Source organism: Haliotis asinina, chromosome 14 (assembly GCF_037392515.1).
Source record: "Haliotis asinina isolate JCU_RB_2024 chromosome 14, JCU_Hal_asi_v2, whole genome shotgun sequence".
Classification (NCBI taxonomy): Eukaryota; Metazoa; Mollusca; class Gastropoda; order Lepetellida; family Haliotidae; genus Haliotis; species Haliotis asinina.
In genome coordinates this window covers 29,565,627-29,587,948 of record NC_090293.1, presented here as the reverse complement: position 1 = coordinate 29,587,948, position 22,322 = coordinate 29,565,627, and the positions used below count along the sequence as shown (strand labels likewise).

At 41.2% G+C, this 22,322-nt stretch overlaps 1 protein-coding gene across 1 annotated transcript; it reads left to right on the top strand.

Moving 5' to 3' along the window:
- Nucleotides 1-599: 599 nt before the first annotated feature.
- LOC137260616 (uncharacterized) lies at nucleotides 600-20,067 on the top strand. The gene is made up of 13 exons (XM_067798208.1): nucleotides 600-836; nucleotides 2,967-3,188; nucleotides 7,794-7,938; nucleotides 8,689-8,739; nucleotides 9,830-10,002; nucleotides 12,492-12,603; nucleotides 12,848-12,946; nucleotides 13,692-13,785; nucleotides 14,660-14,740; nucleotides 16,519-16,613; nucleotides 17,739-17,958; nucleotides 18,814-18,953; nucleotides 19,579-20,067. The coding sequence occupies exons 2-13, from the start codon at nucleotides 2,975-2,977 to the stop codon at nucleotides 19,928-19,930; spliced, it is 1,776 nt and encodes a 591-aa protein (XP_067654309.1). The 5' UTR covers nucleotides 600-836; nucleotides 2,967-2,974; the 3' UTR covers nucleotides 19,931-20,067.
- The last annotated feature ends 2,255 nt before the right edge of the window (nucleotides 20,068-22,322 follow it).

The following is a 22,322-nucleotide window of genomic DNA, read 5'->3' as shown; positions in this document are numbered from 1 at the left end:
GCTTTTACTAGTTTAGGTAGACAGGAGCCCAGTGAACATAGCCGGGGATTAGTTATCTCCCCTTAATTGTTTAAAAGGGGGGTAACTTGTAACGTTTATTTATTTACCACTCCACTAAAAACTAGTGTCCGGGGATTTCCCTTGATTTTTCTTTGCTACAACAAATATTAGTGTCACATATCTCTTCCATTTTGTTTACAGCGAACAGCTGACCATTGAATATTTTGGTCATGCATTATACTGCACTGTAGTAGAAATTATTGCACAGGGAATGTCGCATACCTACAAGTTTCACCAGTAATAAAATATGGTATTGGTGCCATTCTTGAAAAAAAATTGTCCAAATAAAGCAGTTTGTTATTTTCTTTTCTTTTTTTTTTTTTAAAAAAAACGATATTCAGAATTTCATAAATAAAAAAGGGTATCTCTTAACATTTAAACTATGCTGATCTCAGTTAAAACTAAACTGAAAATACAGGGTTACCACCTATAATTATAACAATATACACACAGCTATTGTTCAGAACGAATCAAAATGATCAGAATCAGGATATTTTCATTCAGGAGAAAATCAGTGGGTATTCTCAAACGAAATGATCATACACAGTTGATCCATCGCTTAAGGACGCCGATCAGCTCAAGCACGGGACTTCCTCTGAAAACAAATCGTCACGTGATTGCAAGCACGTGCAGCAAATGGAATTCGTGCATCTAACGACATGTGTATCTTTCAAAATTCCAGTCTCCTTTGAAGCAGTTGACCGGTAGACAACAGCGGGACCGCTGTCATTGCTTTGAAATTACGGATACTTTAGATTTGCGTTCAAGGTATACAGGTATATAATCAAAGAACGGTATATGTTATCCATGTAGAACGATCTCCAGTGTCACGCACTACCTTGATCTCTCGAGTGCTGCGACTGCATGAACGCCAAAAGAATTCAGTGAAAGACTTCCGCCCGTAGCCGTATCGTTGTCAAAATCATATCGCCATAATGTAAGTCCCTCATCATATAAGGCTCAGTTTTAAAATGTTGTTTTAATTGTATCTTAACAATACTGAAAGACATTCAACTTTAAGAAATGGCACTCGAAGAAATTTTCCCTCAAAGGTAAAATTTAGGGGCCTACGGGTGGAAGTCGTACCCATTATGTGTCATTCAAAACTGTCTACTCTGATGTTTTCGTAAATGAACGCTGGTGCAGGCAAGGAGACCCTTTGTCAATTTACCTCTTTATTTTTGTAGCTGAAAGACTTGGTTGTATAATTAGAACTCAGAAGTAAAGAGAACATAAAATGTGTTGTTTTTGACAATAATGAGTATAAATTAAACCAGTATGGCAGATGATATGGAACTATTTCTTGATGGGAACGAACAAAGCTTAAAGGCTGCTCTTGACGAAATTTATACTTATTTTAAAATGTCAGAGCTTAAAATAAACGTTGATAAGACAAAAGCAATATGGACTGGCTCAAAGAAAAATAATACGGATATACTATGTAAAGACACCGAAGCATGATGACAAAAGGATGTGTTTGAAGTCTTGGGAATTAAATTTCACACAGATCTTAACAGTTTGTGGGAAATCAATTCAAGAAAAATATTAGACGCGATAAATAGATTTCTTTCACAATGGAGGGAAAGATACTTGACACTGATTCGTAAAAACAACAACAAAACCAAAAAACCCAGATCATAACATTAACAATTGGGCAAGCATACCTTGCTTTGTTTGGAACATGATACAGAGATAGGTTATTTAAACCATATTATTTTAACTGTCAAAAATATGTGGGATTTATTTGGGATTAACAGACATTCTCCAAACTGAAAATGTTTATATTTGTTTTGCGAGAAATTCTAAATTACAAATTCTGAAAATTAAATTGTTTAATGATGTACCCCTGGGAACAATAAAAACATTTTAAAAACGAGTCAAAGGTCATATCTTCCATAGTGTAACTAGACTTGAGATAATTGTAGGGCTAACATCGCTTTGTGCAAATGGGTCATAGACAGATTCCCAGTAATGAAGCCAAAACTCTTGATAATATTGATATAAACGTTATTATTAAGCTACAACATTATAGTCACTATGCACTACGTAACCTGCAAATTCCAACCTGCTTGTTGCATCATCTGTATATGGGCCAGAGGCCACACATGCTTAAGAAACAATTGACTGAAGTAAACTCCGTCCAACATGAACTTAGATAATGGACCAGTGATTGTCTGCCATTTGTACTCTGATATCGATGCCAGTGCTGTCATCATCCCATGGAGTGCCACACCCCTACTCACCCACATGTTGGGGCACTGGGGTAGCCTAGACGTTAATAAGTGCGCTCGGCATGCCGAAGACCCGTGTTCGATTCCCCACATGAGCACAACGTGTGAAGCCCATTTCTGGTGTCCCCCACCTTGATATTGACTGATGGAACATTGCTAAAATCTGAACTCACTCCCTGATCCAACTGCATATGTACTCTGAATTTTGTCGCCTCGGGTGTCTATTTTTTTAAAACAACGATGTTGGGTGTGGTTCTTTTTTTTACCCATTGTACATGTCCAATTTTAATGCTTGAAATATTGGAACATTTGTTCGCAAATTATAATACATGTTCACATGTCTTAAAACGATTTAGACTTAGAAACAGAAATATTCACCGAACAGAGTCAAAATAGCCAATTTTGCATCGTTTATCTTCCGCGTCTCCAGATAACCTTGATATAAATATTAGGAATACACTTTGTTATACTCTAAAACCATCCGCCTAAGATATTTAAGATATTTCAGCCGTACCCATGTATTTAGCGCTTGCAACACTCGAAAGGAACAAATTCTTAAGTCTCTCTCTCTCTCTCTCTCTCTCTCTCTCTCTCTCTCTCTCTCTCTCTCTCTCTCTCTCTCTCTCTCTCTCTCTCTCTCTCCGAGACACTGTAATTATTTGACGTTTTCTTCAGCGGATACGATGTGGAGGATCACTACACTTTTCTGTCTGTCGTTCATGACAAGTGTTGCGTCACAACTACGATGGGAACGTATTCACAGTGGCGCCTCTCCATCCTCCCCGTCTCCCCGTCGTGATGTTGCAATTGGATTCCACACAGCAACAAATCAAGTGATTATTTTCGGTGGTCGACCGGGCCCACTAGACGATACATGGATATTCAACGTGACAGAAGGTAATTTTATTTTGATCATTGTTTTACGTGTAAACAATCGAGCCTGGCCCTGACAATCCAGTGGTTGACATCATGAACATCGATCAACGTAATTGGCATCCATGCATTATAACGTAAGCGAGCCTCAAATCCCGATCTCGTTAGTTTCCTCTTATCACAAGCATGGGCGGTGGGGTAGCCCAGTGGTTAATGTGTTACGCCGAAGATCCGGGTTCGATTCCCCACATGGGTGCAGTTTGTAAAGTAAATTTCTGGTGTCCCCCGCCGTGATATTGATATTCAAATAATGCAATATGCGCCGAAAAGCCAAACTCACTCAATCACTCAGAGTGAGTGAGTGAGTTTGGTTTTACGCCGCCTTTAGCAATATTCCAGCGATATCACGGCGGGGGACACCAGAAAATGGACCTCACACATTGTAATCACTCGGAAGCTTGGATTTCTGAAGAATACCCCAAAGAACAATCCTTACACCACTGATATGTTTGTCACCCCACTGACGAAAACCTGTTACACCACTGAACTTTCAGGAGCAATAAACCAAATCGATTACTTAACAATCACCACTGGAGAACAATTTTCCAAAACATGGCATTGAAAAAGAAATAATATCAACAGCTAAGAATAAACTGTACAGGTACAATTCTTGACACCAATGACATTTTGTGTTACACAACTGATTTTTCTTGACATGTTGTAGTAAAAATCGTTACACCAATGACTTCTTCTGTTACACTGCTTTTTCTTGAATTAACTTCAAAGATAAATTCAAATTAAGAGTTTATTTGATAGTAAACAAATTTGAACAGCCCAATAGCGAATTCAGAAGACTCAGATTTCAAAAGTTTCCACAAAAGTAATATTAAAATCAATAAAATGATCATATTGTTGAAATATCGTTACACCACTGATGTTACCTTTGAAACACAAAATGTGAAAAAAAACAGGTGATTCTGTTCTAATACAGACTACTATTTAAACACAACTGTGGAAACAAGTCATTTGTTAACTTTATAATAATAAAAAAACTGTCAGTCTTGCTACAAATTTGTCAGTGGCCTAATGAATTTTACAAACCACGACACGCAAAATGTTGCAGCATAATACTCTCATGGTGCTTTTCTTTAAAAAAACATTTGTTATAAACACTTTTAAAAAAATATAATGAATAATTACAATTCAAAGCAGTTGAGTTCTGTGAACAAGTGACTTAAAGTGGTGTGACAAAAAACTGTCAGTAGTGTAACAATTTTCCCATGTTATACCGCTGACAGTTACACCGCAGACCTACTCCCACTTTTGTGACCTTTATAACAATTAATGCTCCCTTACCACCGACCAGATGGCATTAACGTTGATATATCATTTACTTTGATTTACTTTAAATAAACGATGTCATGAAAACCGATAAAAACGTATGATACAAAGTAGACTCACCAATTGCATCAAACTTCAACATCAAAGTAAAATTTGGCCTCCACAAAACTTCTGCAAGTAAAGAGTAAAGAGACCAGATAGTATTTCATATTTTACTCAAAGGAGATACTGCTTGCCAAGCAGTAGATGATCCAGCGCAGTGAACCCGTTTGTGACAAGCAGGCGGGGCAAGTAATCTGGGCGAATTCACTTGGTTGCTACAGGTAGATTGGCGATTAAGCACGTGCAATACATGCTGACAGTGGCGTGAAATCAATACCACTACTGTTTAAAGCGTATTTCGTAGAACGATTTAGTTACGACACGATTCGCACGAGGAAATTGAACTTTTCAATATTTTGACAACCTTTTTCCTTCAGTAATTATTATTGTCACAAGTTTATATTCTCTACACCACTGACTGTGGTAGTTTGGACATTGTTTTCGCGGTAATTATGTGATTTTAGGGTGCTTTTTCAATGTTTCATGCACGAATGTGTTTCTAATATTGGTATTTCAATTTAAATCTTTTAAAAACTACATATATATGGCCCAGACTTTAACCTTGTGGTCCTAGCAAAGTAATGTCGCTGTCCACTGAAAGTATATTTTCTACCAAAACGATAAAAGCCTCAATTTGCCCCCACAATAGCAAACAGGTACAAAATTTTACATCATTATGATAAACAAAATACATTTTTCTTTGATAATGTGATTTTTGAAACAAAATGAAATAATGTTTTCATAGCAAAATGTGTTACTGACCAAAAGTAGGGCAAATTTCGTCCGCTCGTCCCACTGAAGACCCTAGTATGGGTACAAAGTGAAGATTATTTCTGGTGTCCCAGGCCGTGATATTGATGTAATACTGCTAATTAATAAACGGCGTAAAACGTTACTCGATCGCTATTATCCGGTGTAATAGTCGTTTTACATATCATGAATATGTTAACGTTATGTCTCGAAACGGTTTATTGGTGAATAGATATTATTTGTCTTGATGGATTCAGCAACCCATGCTCGCCATAGAAGGCGACTGTGCTTGGGATCGGGTGGCCAAGCTCGCTGACTTGGTTGACTCATGTCATCGGTTCCCAATTGTGCAGATCGATGCTCATGCTGTTGATCACTGGATTGTCTGGTCCAGACTCGATTATTTCCAGACTGCTGCCACAAAAGCTGGAATGTTGCTGAGTGCGGCGTAAAACTAAACTCACCCATTGACTTAATGGATTATATCTTGTCCCTACACATAACAAATATTTATCATAAACACCCTGTTTGTAATTGTAATACATTTTCCATCGATACTGTATTGCATTAAAAGACTGGAGTCGTATTTGCTGACGTTCATCATGTGACCAGATTTCATGATGCGCGAGTGACTGACAACTCCACATCTCCGCTTAATTGACAAGGAAATCACGCGACATACTGACCTTCATCGTGAAATGAACAACAGCTTGCATGGCAGTGTTCACCTGGGCGCTACTGTCAGTACTGTGTTGCTTGTTCTACATTCGGAATGTAAACGGCTGTGCACGAAGGCGAAAACATCGCGTAGACGGTTGAAAGAGTCGACAGTAGTTCAGTCACATCCTAACTATACAGTACAGGCCATGTAATTTATTTTACACAATATACAAATCTGCCCGCGATTAACAGCATACAACACGTGCGATTTCTAGACTGCATGTACTGGTAGCACAGCCATTCAAGGCTGTTCTACTCGCACGCCAGAAATAGTTGTGGGTTCGAATCCCCATCGCTCCTATCATTAATTACAACACCATATCCGTACTCGCGGGTTTCACCAAAGTCAATTTCAAGTGCCTTGTATAAAGCAACCCTAGTCCTAGGGTTACCTTATCCCCTTAAGTTTAAACTTAAGATAAGGCTTTAGATAAGGTTGACGTCCCGTTACACGAATCTACCTATCACTATGGTATGTAGTCTTAGTTAAGTGAAAATGTAGTGGCGACGGGGTAGCCTAGTGGTTAAAGTGTTCGCTCGTCATGCCGAAAACCCGGGTTCGATTCCCTACATGGGTACAGTGTATGAAGCCCATTTCTGGTGTCCCCTGCTGTGATATTTCTGGAATATTGCTTACAGCGGCGTAAAATTAGACTCATTTACTCGCTGGAGTGAAAATGTTAGGTTAGTCCGACTTCTCGTCATTTGTTTGAAGACAAACTTTGTCAACATTTCGGATTCTAAAACATACAATGGTGCACAATTATTAACATTATTAGAATTAATTTGTCGATTGATGGAAGGGTAAGGTCTATCTTTATGAAGCTTTCATTGTATAGTTATGAAGAGAAATGGTCATATAATCAGAAACAAAGAGAAGTTCTTATCCTAAAACATATGTTAGTGTGTTATGAAAAATTCTATTTCATTTCCATTAATGTGATGCTAAACAGGTTCACGCATTGTCCACATTCAGACACGGTCAAACCATTTAGCGTACATCTATACGTGCGGGGAGTTAACTCACAACCGTAACGGCGGACATGATCGGGTCTCAGCCAAGGTTAGTGGTAAATATCTTTCGAGGTTGACCAATGGTAACTTTGAGCAACGGGCGTACCTCAAGATTAACATTAGTCGGTAAGATCAGCCTCAAAAAAGGTTGTTTCGTACATCGACAACCAGCAAATACTGTCTTTTTGCAGCTATGATATCTGTAGAGATTCTGTATATGTGCAAAACAACTGTTTTGTTCAATTTAACATATACAATAGTTGTATTATTAAATTCAGTCGATCGTCTAGAGACTTACATCATATATATGATATCTTTAGGTTTGTTAAATATTTTGGAGTTTTGTGCATTGAATGCAATACTTCTTCTAATTAAGTCTTTCGTTAGGTATTGCACAATATGCCGTCAGTTAATAGGGTTCGGGCGAGTGTATGCCATTGCCCTGGATTCCTTATTTTATTTAGTAATGGTCGTTGTAATCATATGTAAATTAGGTATAGCATTCTTTTACTGATATCTGTCAGATGGGCTCCACTGAGGAGTGGGTTTCAGGACTACAATAGTACATGTCACACAGCGTGTCATGTCAATACCATGATGTACAAAAAATAATATATAAAAGAATCCTAGGGGCTTTAAGCCACACTCACCATTCTATCAATACCATACTTATCTCTGCGATGATTAATGATGTGTTGTCAGGTAAATGGCGCGAGGTTGTTGGACGTGTTCGCCCAGGCCAGCGTTACACAGCCGTGGGTGGCGTCAGTGGCGACTACTTCTACTTGACGACGGGAGAAGGCAGAAACAAGACGTTTTATAACGACATCTGGCGCTTCCACATGATGTAAGTTAATGAAATAACATATCACCGTATGAGTCTATGTAACGATATTTGCTGCTCCTCTGAAGTAGAGTGCTTAGTGCACTTCAAGATTTGAAGTGAAACACTGAAAACGAATCATGATCGATGACTGCGGTTGAATCGTTTTCCAACATTCCTTGTCCCCTGTTATAGTCTTAAGGGGCAGTATGGTAGTCTGAGGGATTAAGCGTTTGCTTGTCACACCGAAACAGGGGTTTGATTCCCAAACTGAGTATATGTATGAAGCCCATTCGTGAAGTCAAGTCCCCCATCCTTGATATTGCTAACAGCGGCGAAATACAATCACTCATTATGGTGGCTGTGGTGTAGTCTAGTGGTTAAAGCGTATGCTGAAGACCCGGGTTCGACCCGGGTGAAACTATACTCAAACTATACCCATTCACTCACTATGATTCCTGGTTTGTCAATCCTGTACGTGTTTCAGTACCGCCCTTATAATGTACAACTCAACGGGTTCCATTCATACCTTGTTAAGCTAACCTGGCGCTACACTGGGTAGTAATCACAATGGTTCATGGCAATGTTGTTTATCACTGGGTAGCCTATTGGTTAAGGCCTTAACTAGTCACGAAGGTCCGGGTTCGATTCCCCACATGGGCACAACGTGTGAATCCCATTCCTGGTGTCCCGGCCGTGATGCTACAGAAATATTGCCTGTGATGCAAGGTATACCTATCTTATCGCTAATGCAACCACTCTCGCTGTTGACAGACGTGAAGAATGGGAGGAGCTTCCAGCTCAGAAACGTCCGCCCTACATCAGGTAAAAACAAATACGTGCTGAATATTTTTCAGCTTGAGTCTGTTTGATATGTAGATCAAGATCATATCCTCCCTCTTTTACCATGTGAGTGACTGAGTTTAGTTTTACGCCACATTCGGCAATATTCAAGCTATACGGCGGCTGTCGGTAAATAATAGTCTATACCAGATAATCCAGTGATCAAGAGCATGAACATCGATCTGCGTAATTGGGAACAGATGACATGTGTCAAACAAGTCAGCGAGCCAGACCACCCTTCTCTAGTCGCCTCTTACGACAAGCACAGTCACCTTTTATTTGTAGCCGAAGGCCTATTCTACCCCGGATCACTCCTCCTTTTACACCATTGAAAAAATAGCTTGTGCAGTTGCAATAACAAGTGTTTAAGTCACCTCCTGTGATTTTAGAGGATGGTAGCGGACCATGTACGTTGAAGTGATAGCTCAGCACAAAGATGGCTCTTTGTTTCTCATTATTGGTGAGTGGGTGAGTTTAGTTTTACGTCGCACTTAGCAATATTCCAGCTATATGGCGACGGTCTGTAAATAATCGAGTCTGGACCAGACAATCCAGTGATCAACAACATGAGCATCGATCTGCGCAATGGGGAACCGATGACATGTGTCAACCAAGTCATAGTCTGACCACCCGATCCCGTTAGTCACCTCTTACGACAAGCATAGCACCTTTTATGGCAAGCATGGGTTGCTGAAGGCCTATTCTACCCCGGGACCTTCACGGGTCTTCTCATTATTGATTTTTTCCCGCTAGTGGACATTCTTTTTGTGGTCCCAGATACTGTTTTTATACCAATATGCAAAATGTTGGGGGGACGGGGTAGCCTAACGGTTAAAGCGTCCGCTCGTCCCTCTGAAGACCAGGGTTCGATTCCCCATATGGGTACAGTGTGTGAAGCCCATTTCTGGTGCCTGCCACAGTGATTGGAATATTGCTAAAATCCATCGTTACTGTACGGCCCGAAGACAAGATGTCCGTTTTTGTTTCCCTTTGACAAGTACTTGGAGAGTCTTTGGGCCCTTTGAATTTTGAAACAAATGTTCTGTTTTAACGCTTTTCTTGTTGTGTACAGCGCCCACGACTGGGCCACATTGTCGGCGACATCTTTCCGACCGGAGGCTCGATACGGCTCCGGGGGAGGGATATTCCCCGGGGGAGGCAGGATGTATGTTTCCCAAGGGTTCTCCACCGTCCGATACTTCGATACTTTCACCTATGACGTCAACGCTCTCGGTTGGCAGAGGGGTAAGTGTAGCCTGACGTTTAACAACATTGAGATATTGTTTCTCTTCCCAGGTTCTGTTCAAACCGATCATGTGCAAGGAAATTAGGATACGTGTCTTGACGAGACAGTATCTTACGACAACGAGTGAGGTTTTCACTTCACACACTGTACCCATTGGGGAAAATCTTTGGATTTACGAGCGAACGCTTTAACAACGTTGCTACCCCACCACCACCACTGTCTACGTAAATCGGATATGATTACATGCGTCATCCAAGACAGCGAGTCTGACCACCCTGTCTACCCTCTTACGACAAGCATAGATCACTGAAGATCAATTCTAACCTGAATCCTTTCGGTTCATAAATATGCCTTTAAAGGTCACATGCAACGTAAAACACAACTTTGCAGATTCTGGTACCTTTCGGTGTGCACTTACCGAAACAAATCATAAAAAATGCCAATTCAACCTAAAAAGTTGAAAAAACCGCGATGAAAAAAAAGCCCGCGAAATCGGAGTTCAAAGGTTTCACTAAATTCCCCCCAGCTCTGGGGGAAAACTGGTTTCAGCAGCTGTGCTGCGCTGCGTCCATAACGCATGCGCAGTGAATAGTTTCGCGGAGCTTGGAACAGTATGCATGCCCAGGGTCTAAGGTCGGGAGCAGTGGTCTAATCTTGGTTGTGTACACAAACAAGTAAATAATCTACTCGTTACGCAAAACAGCTTGTTGATTGTGGTAAGCAGTCTCTGTCACAGAGAAAGCTCAGTGTCTGGTTTATTTACACCTATATGTCTATCTGCCTGTCTGCTAAAGACAACATGCAATACACAGCTTCAATCATTGACCACGTGCAAATTGAACTTAACACCTATCAGACTATACGACATAAAGAAAATAAGTTGATTTATGACTCGTGCACCCGAGTCCCGTGTCTGCCACATTATGTAATTAGGCACGTGTGATACACATGACATGTTTTTATGTCTGTGGGTTGCAAACAAACTACATTCATTTTTTTCGGATGACTGGATCTGACGGAAACTGGTGCAAACTCTTGTCAGTTTCAAGTCCTGCTTTGTACTTGACGAATGACAGATTCCAGCCATGCTGTAGTTTACCATTTCTACTGACATGATTTTTTATTGGATCGAGCGCAAATTCAGAGAACATGTATTTTCCAAACCCAACATCTCTATATACATTCTTCATGGATAACGACGTCTTTTCGTGTATATGATTTTGTTTGACAACAGTATATGAATCCATACTGAAACGACGCATCAAGTACACAAAAAGAAGTTGTTATCTGCAAAGGTTCTTACTTTCTTGTGACTGGCTATACTTCTAAAATGCCCATCAAACAGATCATCTTTCTGTACACACAATGAACCCTCAGCATATCAGCAAATGAAACAGCCAATCGGAAGCCGTCGTTACACTTGAGTGCATATCCACCCGCTATGACTGGGTTCGGTCTCCCGAGGGCTTCGTTTCGGGGGAAGTAAGCCCAAGTACAAAATATTGCACTTTTGAATCGCGATTGTACGCTTATAATTTTGTTTATTTGTTTTTTTTTAAAGCAGCAATGTATATTATATGTCATGAATAAGTGATAATTGTGTTTTAATTATGTTTGATTTTTTGGTTGCATGTGACCTTTAAGCTATATTTGAATTATGTTCCCTTATCCAAACACGCGTACTCGTAATCATTCTCCTTAAAAGCCAAGTCTCTGTGGAAATAAGAGATGATAATAATGTGCATCAAATAAACTTTATGTTAATTTGGAACTGAAAGCTATAAACACGGTGCTCATAGATTGGCAAATAGATAACGGATGTTCGGTCATTTGAAAACGTATCAAATATTACATTATTGACCAGTCCAAAATAATGGCTATCAGATGGTTAGGGCTTTTTTTTTTTTTCGTTTTCTATTGTTTGTGTTATTTAAACGGAAGTGATCTTCACTGATCCATTCACATGTGCAGGTAGTTCCACGAGTCCTCAATCCTGTGAAGATCCGGGTTAGAATTGGTCTTCAGTAACCCATGCTTGTCGTAAGAGGCGACTAACGGGATCGGGTGGTCAAGATCGCCGACTTGGCTGACACATGTCATCCCATCCCAATTGCTGAGATCGATACCCATGTTGTTGATCACTGGATTGTCTAAACCAATTCGTCCAGACTCGATTATTTACCGATCACCACCATGTAGGTGGAATACTGCCGAGTGCAGTTAACCACTCTTAGCTGGCATTTGGTCTCAGGCATGCTTCTGTATAAAATCGATAGGCGGCAACTATGTCAGAACTTTGGCAAGAATGATACTCAGAGAGAAAAAAACACATTGGATGTTTGTTGAATTTTCACTGCTGAATCGCCTTGAGGCTGGATCTAGTTACGGGTCAAACTTCCGTTCTCTACTTTATACAGTGTTTGTAACTGGTGCAGAATATCTTTGCCCTCTACATCAGATCAAAGAGTTTGGCGCTGATTTTCCACAGAGCACTGTGCCTCGTGTCACCCCTACGACCCTCGTTACCCACACGCCCGATGTCTCCATGCCAGCACCACTATCAGCAACGACGAACTTGTTATATTTGGGGGCTGTCTCAGGTACGTTTCATGGATGCGTTCGTTTGATGTAAGTCATTACGGAATCATCCGGAATCATTTCAAAATTTCTCGGTATTTTATATTTTGCTGTTTCAAATTATCTTTGCGTGTTTTTATTATTTTTGGCGTGACAAACGCAGGATTCTGTGTTAACGCGAACACTGATAAATTAAAGCAACTGTAACAATAGTGTCTGTGATGCATGTGTCTCGCATACTTCTATGTTCTGTTCCATGTGTTACAGTGGTGGCGGAAGTGGAGGCCCTTGTCCAAGCGGGGATTCCTGGCTCTTTGACAACAGGCTGAAAACATGGCGGAAACTCGACAACTGCGCAACCCCAAGGTGAGTACCATGCTCATTTCCGGTTCTTGAATATTTGGGCACAGGTGACTGGTCGTCTTAGGCATGTATTGGGCTACGAAGTGATGGATCCTTTAGACGGGCCAGGAGTTTAGATCAGGTGTCCAAACTCACAGTACCTCATGCGAGGCGACTAACAGGATCGGGTGGTCAGGATGGCTGACGTTGTTGAAACATAGCATCGTATACCGTGTGTTTATTACAGTGCACATGCTGTTGATCACAGGGTTCTCTTGACTACGTACAGAACACCCATTCGGAAAGACTCGTGTCATTCCGGCAAGCCGAATGGTATAGGATCCCTTCGTCACCACTCGCCACTTTCCGTAACCTCCAAGAAGACTCAGAATAGGTTTTCAAGCGACTCCGGGAATGGGTGGTCGGGATCACTGACTTGGTTGGTGATCAACAACATGAGCATCGATCTGCGCAATTGGGAACCGATGATATGTGTCAACCACGTCAGCAAGCCTGACCACCCGACCCCCTTAGTCGCCTCTTACAACAAGCATAGTCGCCTTTATGGCATGCATGGGCTGCTGAGGGTCTGTTCTGCCCCGGGACCTTTACGGGTCTAATAATACTGAAATACTGATTGGGGAACCTGACTCACTGACGTATATTGGCACTAGTTACATCCACCACATACGTACATGCATTTGTAAATATATGATAACAGTACCGCTTGGGGTTTCTTTTCGTTGTTTGTTTTTGTTACTTGTTGCAGGACCTACGCCAGTATGGCTGAGCTTCCCTCCACCTATGGCAGACGAAGGGTTGTCCTCTACGGCGGCTTCGAAGAGGGAGAACAGGTTCTCATTGTACGTACGTCTTTGTCAAACATCCAAGCGTCGTTTCCTCAAATTCAAGATTGTGAACTTCATACTGAGATTGCTCCTGATAGCCTTGTTATAGACGGCAGTATTTGCACCTACAGTCTGTTAACCCAACTTTAACTGTCGTTAAAATTTCTATTTCTTTTTGCGTCAAGAGACTGGTGTAGTCGCAGTAAATGTAACAGCTTAAGGATCAGAACACAATTCACGTGATAGTTACCCTAAGTAACTTTCCCCCCAAGTGTCCAACTTGTCGTAAGAGGCGACTAACGGGATCGGGTGGTCAGACTAGCTGACTTGGTTGACACATGTCATCGGTTCCCAGTTGCGCTGATCGATGCTCATGTTGTTGATCACTGGATTGTCTGGTCAGGACTCGATTATTTACAGACCGTCGCCATATAGTTGGAATATTGCTAAGTGCGACGTAAAACTAAACTCACTCACTCACCCAAGTGTCCAACAAAGTTAGAACTATTTTTTCTTACCCGAAATGGGTAAATAAGACGTTAATGACAGGTTATCTGGAAGATTTTTGACAAAAGGGGTGTCCCAAAATTTGGGTTGACAGACTGCGTTCATGTGTCTAAAGGAGCGTGTTTCAAGTCAAGACGACTGTGCTTGTGATAAGACGCGAGTAACCTGATCGGGTGGTCAGGCTTGCTGACTTGGCTGACACATGTCATCGGTTCCCAATTGTGCAGATCGATGCCCATGTTGTTGATCACTGGATTGTCTGGTCCAGACTCTATTATTTACAGACCGCCGCCATATAGCTGTAATATCGCTGAGTGCAGCGTAAAACTAAACTCGCTCACTATTTCAATTCATGATTTACACTTGATTTTCTTTTCGACAGACAAACCCAAGCGGTAAAGATGTCGTGGCCGTTCTCACACCTGAGACAGGTAAATGGTCTCAGAGGATGACCACTGCTGTGGTAAGTACCACGGCTGAAGGTAATTATGTTAATAACCTGATAATCTGAACCCAAAATCGTAGAATCGACCCAGACCACATCCTTGTACATTTATTATGTTGCTTTCTCATAAAAGATGCACAACCACTGTACTTTTACAACAAACAGCCAATCGTTTGCCGGATCTGTGCCTAAACTATCACATGTACCTGTGATCATCCCCTGATTCTCTCTGCCCCCACCATCAATTATAGATGACCGTTCCCATGGGAAAATACATAAAGATCCTGGACCCGTGAAGGTCCGGGGTAGAAATGGCCTTCAGCAACCCATGCTTGCTATGAAAGGTAGACTATGCTTGTAAGAAACGAGCATCGGGTGGTCATTCTCGCCGACTTGGTTAACATATGCCATCGGTTCCCAATTGCACATATCAATGCTCTTGCTGTTGATCACTGGACTATTTGTTCCATAATGGTTTATTTATAGACCTGCGCCATTTCGCTGGAACATTGTGCGGCCAATAAAACTAAATCCACTCACTTACTTTAAAGACTGTGTACAAACGTCTCCGTGTACAAACTTCTCCCTACTGATTATTGTCTCAATTGCATACTCATTCGGTGGGACTCTACCTTCGTCTAACCTCGTAATTGGTATTGACAAACTTTTTGAAGTGTGAGTGAGTGAGTTTAGTTTTACGACGCACCCAGCAATATTCCAGCTATATGGCGGCGGTCTGTAAATAATCGAGTCGCCTCTTGCGACAGGCATAGTCGCCTTTTATGGCAAGCATGGTTGCTGAAAGCCTATTCTACCCTGGGACCTTCACGGGTTCTTTGTGAAGTACAACTTCTGTATTTCATGAGAGCGACGTTTCGATGCCGTTGTACCGTTGTCTTAGGCTCCAGGTGTACTCAAGGTACAAGAATCTGTATCGAAACCTCCCACGAGATAAGGAAGTTGTAATTCATAAAGTTTGTCTATATTGTATTTCCCAATTTCTAAATTCCCACTCCGAGAAGTTACCCGATTATTGGACTTCTAAACAAGCAGTGAAATGACTTTATAAGCATAGCCATTTAAGTCACTGTAATCATGTAGTGTGTTGAGTATTGGATAAATATTTTATACACACTTGCATTGTTTGAATACTGCTATCTTAGCGTTGTGTATGTTTATAATGTCCGTTGTTTAAAACTGCATTCAGCAATATTTCAGCTATGTGATGGTGGTTTGTAAATGTAATCTAGACCAGACAATACTTAGTGAAATACGTAGACCTTTCCTCTAAACATTCGTGTAGTATTTCCTGTGCTGTATTCAGTGTCTTGTCATAAACTGTTCACTCTGATTCTCTTTTGTCATGTACTGCGTGTCTTCTTATTACGGGCGGTGGGGTAGTTTAATGGTAAAAGCGTTCATTCGCCACGAAGAAGATCCGTGTTCGATTCCCTACATGGGTACAATGTGCGAAATAACCACTGGCCGCGAGACCGTGGCTAGAAAAAAATCAGTCAGGCCAAAAACCTAGCCCGACTGGCTGGTGAATTCTCATGGGGTCATTTTATAAATCACCCTTGTCAACTTGTTACTGTAACGTTATAACAATTTTTTTAAAAGATGCAGGGGTATAGCCTGATAAATATGTTCATGTTCATATTTGAAGCTTAAAGCCCCTGTCTTCATTGAAATGTCGGGCTAGTGAGTTATTTAGGAGGTTTTCTCACTATTAAGCATGGTTTCGCCAACTGATATTACAGGAAGATTGCTAAATCCCAACCCTCTCTTTCTCCCAGGACAACGTCATCTCTACACCAGGCAGAAGAGCTTCAACTGGGATGGTGACGGGCAGATCTGGCATTTTTATGTTTGGGGGAGTAGACATAAACATGTAAGTTTATCACAGACCGACAATCGAAATCCGCTCTTCCAGTCCGATACCATGCAGTGCTAAGACATGATGGCACCAAGGTTGAATATCAGTGAAGGTGAATTTCCAAAGCGCTGAGACGAAGCACCCCAAGATCCGATTTCTGTTTCTATTCGAGGAATATCGACAAGTTCCGAGTGGGCCAAACGCTAAAGCTTACATTTTTGTTGTTGTATATGTTTTAGGCGTCATATCATGTTTGAGCACAATGGCATCTCCAAGTAAATTTCGGAATCAAGATGGTAAAGAAAGGAAACGTTGTAGATTACAAATTTGTCAGTTAAAGTTCGCTCTCATTTAATCGGTTTAGTAGTTTAGTCCCTTTGATCATATAATAATTGAGATATAATTAATGGGTAGAATTTAAAACTCACAGAATAATTACATGTGGCGTGACATTTTATATTCCAATGCAGTTTAAGTTATCTGGTCATACATGCGCATGCCCATGTGGAAGCATGTAAAATACAACATAGCTGAGAGACGGAAAAAGAGCATTTACAGGCTGAAGGCATACGATTACTGACACTAGGATGAAAGGGTCAGAGTTCAACAGACGTGGCCAACTTTTGAGGTGTTATTCAGATCTTAACGCTAGGTTTCGCATCGTTTCATGAGACTTGGTAACCTGTGTTACTACATTTCGTATTGACTCCACACCTGTTGAATTGGTAGTCTGTCCCTTGCGTAAGCTCTATCTGCAATCCTACTGCCTCGGGGGAAGCGAGTGCAGACACGGGAATCGCCAGTCTCCCTTGGGCTCATAGGAACTGAAGAATTATTTGTTCCTGTCAAAATATATAGTAAAGATTACTGTCCGTCTCGTGAACAACGTGCACCCTTTCATCCAGTAACCATATAATAGCAAGCCACAAAAAGTGAGTAAGTCCGACACAAAATGTGCTACGACCGTCACTTCTTAACTACAGCTGAGCCACGATTAATAATAATTACTCTTGAGTAAAATAGCATATTTGTATGAAACTTTGGACGGCCAAAACTCGCATTTGGAGTGGCTCTTGTGGTGTGTGGGTGGGGGGCTTATGTTTCGTGGATGTACCTTTGCGATGTTTTCTCTGCTTTCAGGAACGCTCTTCTGAGCGACCTCTGGTTTCTTCGCGGAAATGCACGGGATGCTGACCACTCCGAGGAAGTGACCTGTTCGATAAACTTCGTCAATCTTATAACCATCCACGGTGTGTTGATGGTGATTGGGTGGGGTGTGTTCCTGCAGTGGGGAGCGTTTGTTGCACGATATATGAAGTTCAAGAGCGGACTCTGGTTTTACGTGCACGTATTCTTTCAGGTTGGTGTTTATCATAAAAATTGACAATGAAAGTGAAATATCAGAATATCTTTATAGAATTGAACATAGAAGGGATATTTGTTACACTTCTGAAGGGAAAAAAACTCACGTCTGCATGGATGCATTTGAGTTACAGCGAAATGTGTTTTGTTGATAACCAGTAAGTCTCGTATGATTCGAATCCACGATCAAAGGATCATGTTTCCATGGGGTGTCACGGAGTTATCCATCCCTAGTTAACGTCAACCCCGTACTCAACCCCGTCATACAATTTCTTGTAAAGGGTTATCTATTCCAGAATCAGTTCATTACCTACAGTCGTAATGTAGCAGCAATATTGCAGAGTAGGCGTTAAAACACGTATTCTTACTGTTTGTTCGTTTTACCAAACTTTTAAAAAAAATAAAAAAAAAGAATTTTTACGCACGCTTCAGTCACTGTCGACGATTCTTTTTACTTTCCTGATATTACGTGTTACAAGACATTTAAATAGGTGTGTGTGTGTGTGTGTGTGTGAGAGAGAGAGAGAGAGAGAGAGAGAGAGAGAGAGAGAGAGAGAGAGAGAGAGAGAGATGGCCACTTCGTCAGCAGTCCAGAGAGACGACCTGTCAGATATCCGTTACTGCACATTCTCTTGACCATACATGGGACCGTTGGGACAGCCTAGTGGCTAACGCGTTCTCTCGTCACGCCGAAGACCGGAATTCCATTCCCCACATGGGTACAATGTGTGAAGACCATTTCTGGTGGCATGTGGATGATATTTCTGGAATAATGAACAGCGGCGTAAAACAAAGCTCACCCACTCATGATGTCTACCTTGTTTTGGTTCGGTGTATCTGCAATACCTTTCAGGTGTTTGGCTTGTGCTGTGTGGTCGCGGGACTAGTGTTCAGCATTCTCTCCGTACAGACCGACCACTTCAAGTTTACCCATGCAGTCATTGGTCTCGTTGCCACCACCCTGGCAGTTCTACAGCCGCTAAATGCTCTCATGTATGTAGTCAAGAACGGTAATTTCATAAGGTTATGCAAAGCTGTATCCCCTTTGTAAAATATTCGTTTGCTCATAAACCGCGGGGTCATGCTAAAGCGGGGTGTTTTTAATAGTTCTTCTTACAACATACGGTTTCGTGTTTTGGGGTGTTTTTTTCTGTAACTGTAGGAAATTCCATCAAATTCCTTTCAAATACTGTGTTGATATTGGTTAATGTGTGTGTGTGTGTGCTAATGGGAAGTGGGAAAAAGGAAAGGAAATAAAATGTTTATTTATTCACTAGATTTATGAAGCTGGTAGGAACGCTTATGACATTTTAAACATAAGACTGAATGTTGGCAATTTAATTTTCATGTCCTCGGTCCTGAAAGCTGTAATATAGCTGAAATCTTCATACAGTTTACTATCTTGAAAAGGCACATGTCAAGTATCCCACTTGCTTAGACTGATGTTCATGTAGTTGATCACTGGATTGTCTGGTCCAGACGCGATTATTTACCACCACCATATAGCTGGAATATTGCTGGGTGCGGCGTAAAACAACCCAGCTTAAGTTCATCCGGTTTTCTCTGAAACAAATGATTATTACTTAAAAACCCAATAAATACACGTATTGTATTTCAGACGTCCCCTTAAAATCCCCGACAACGATGACACAAAGACTCAGCGGCGACGGGTGTGGGAATGTATCCACCATTTTGGCGGGCGGTGCTCGCTCCTCCTCGCCTTCATCAATATCTCCCTCGGCGTGTTCCTGGGCGTGGCACAGATGGTCATCTGGGCGTTGTGGTTCTCCTACCTTGGCTTCATCGTTTTTGTGTATGGGGTGGCCGAACTGTGTCGGTCAGTCTACGGGAGGAAGCGGGTAGATTCCCTTGGGGACAATGACCCTGTGGAAAAAACCAAGTACAACTTTGTCGATATCCCCAAGGAACCTCCTACAGATTACATCACTGGGGACAGCAACGGTCTTTAGGCTAGATGTTGGTTTGTTCCAGCTGCGATTAGACTTGAGTGATGTGAAAGGTTTTAGGGCCGACTCTTCTTGCATCGTTTATGCATCCACTGATTAAACGTGTGGAATAAAATACACATTTTTGTAAATGCCCTGTCTTTCCGCGCTTTTTGTCCTTCCGCTACATAGTAAAACAAAAATTTGGAAATATTCTTTGCAAACGATCATAATTCTAAGACATCCCAAAGGGATTGTTTATGCATTTATATTTTCCTTATTAAAAAATACATTGATTTTAAATGTCTGGTGTCAAAGTAAAAGAACAGGCTTTAGATCTTGGGGCTTGTAGTTAGAACACAAATGGAGAAAAATCAGTCATTCTGTATGCAAGAGAAGCGAGCAAATGTTGACAAACTACTTCCCTCTCTCGGGTTCGATTCCCCCGCATGAGAATATTGTTCCGCGATGTGACAGTGTTGGAATATTGCTGAAAGCGGTGTAAAACCATACTCAATCACTCACTGCATTGCTCGAGGCGTTAGTAATCGCACATTTGAGACACGTAACAGGGCGTATTGTGGGAGGCTCGCTCTAACCTGCTTAATGTTACAAACAAAATATACTCTAACTCCCTACTTCGAGACGCGTTTTTGTGGACTAGCTTCCGAACAGACTATAGGAACCGATAGTATCGCGAACCAGTTCAGACAATTACCTGCTCTTCAGCCACAGGCAAACAGCATAAAGAATATGACAAGTCTTCTTATAGGCGAGCGAAGCGAGCAAGGTTGGCAACGTACTTTCCTCGCTTCGGTTCGAAAACTATTTTTCGTGTCAAAATAAAATATCGCAACCATCAAATGTACACTCCCAATTCCTCACTTGGCTGTGCTCTCGCATTTCCTACCCCATGTTTAGAAATTGCTCAAGTGAAATTTGTTTTATTCAACATTTTAAGCGCCACTCGTGGCATACAGATCGTTCTTCGCCTCCATCACCCCTGCCAGCTTCCAGTTGAACGGAGTGACGGAACATGAATGATCAGAAATTAATAAGAAATACCATATTGCCTATCTTTATCGTGAACCTGTTGGAGTTTTTGTCTTATCTGTCGTCGCTATTGTTAGAATTTCGTAACATTTATTCTGCATAAAAATACCTCTGGAGTATTGGGTGAATGATGTAGGGGAGGTAACTGTAAGTATTCAATATAGAATAATACCCTCCTGTTCCTTCACTCCGTTGACCCGGAAGCTGGAAGGGGGAATGGAGGCGAAGAACGGTCTGATCTACCATGAGTTGCGCTTAAAACGTTGAATAAAAAAATATTTCACGTGAGTAATTGTTCAACATAGGGTTGGAAATGTGAGAGCACAACCCAGTGAAGAAATGGGTGTATACATTTGACGGCGATGTTTCATTTTGACATGAAAAATACTTGTCGGACTGAAGCGAGGAAAGTACGTTGCCAACCTTTGCTCGCTTCGCTCGCATGTAAAGAAGACTAGTCATTTTCTCTATGCTGCGCAGACCATTTGCGCTACAGTTTGCCCGTGCTTCAGCCGATCCGAATTCTCTCGCGTGAAGAGACACTACAAGTAACTATGCATCCACGAAATCCATATTCCTTTTGTCGTAAGTAAATGATATTTACAAATGAATTTTAAAGTTAAACTTTACATAAAACCGTATTTCTATATTTTATGGCGAGGTTTAGACAGCGGGGCGTCAACTAAGATGTCACAGACTGCCCTGTTTGATGAGGTCGTAAAATGATTCACAATTCATCTTGCTCACCGGTTAGGCTAAATGAAACCAGTGAAATGTTTCTCGGGCATCGGCGCGTCGCTTTTATTTGTGCGTGTAACATATATTTATTGCCTCAAAGCAAATGCACGAGGAAACGGCCACTGGTGGTAGAGAAAGCACCCCTAAGCTCAAAGAAAACGGCCAATATAACAGAAAACCACGTGTAGTTAATTTTACTTTTAATCATCTCTCCTTCAGTATTATAATAACAATATTAAAAGTGTCTCACATTTGTCCGCACATTTTCTTCTTTCTTCATCCCTCCTTCAATATTATAATAATATATAGATAAAACACTCATTCTCACCCTTCATTCAATATTATAATCACTTTATCACCTTCTCTCTGATTGCAGTTTGTCCTCACATTCCGTGATTTCATAGTTTATAAATCAATGACTGGTCCGTGGATATTGCTTAACTCAATCAAAAGATTTTGTCATCCTTAAACAATGACCAGACTGCAAATAGTTCGGTTTGCTTATGTGAAGCTTTTCTCACGTAGGTGCGCTCTCAATTTCTTCTCCTCCAGCAGGACAATGTTGAGTGGCAGCATCTTTGCCTCATGATAAAGCACGAGTATTAGTTTGTACAGGTTGATGACT

Bases quoted from the DNA above. Each gene is read 5' to 3' on its own strand.
- LOC137260616 (XM_067798208.1), top strand. From the start codon at position 2,975: ATGTGGAGGATCACTACACTTTTCTGTCTGTCGTTCATGACAAGTGTT. The intron at 12,604-12,847 runs GTACGTTTCATG...CATGTGTTACAG, and splicing joins ATATTTGGGGGCTGTCTCAG to TGGTGGCGGAAGTGGAGGCC. The intron at 17,959-18,813 runs GTTGGTGTTTAT...AATACCTTTCAG, and splicing joins ACGTGCACGTATTCTTTCAG to GTGTTTGGCTTGTGCTGTGT.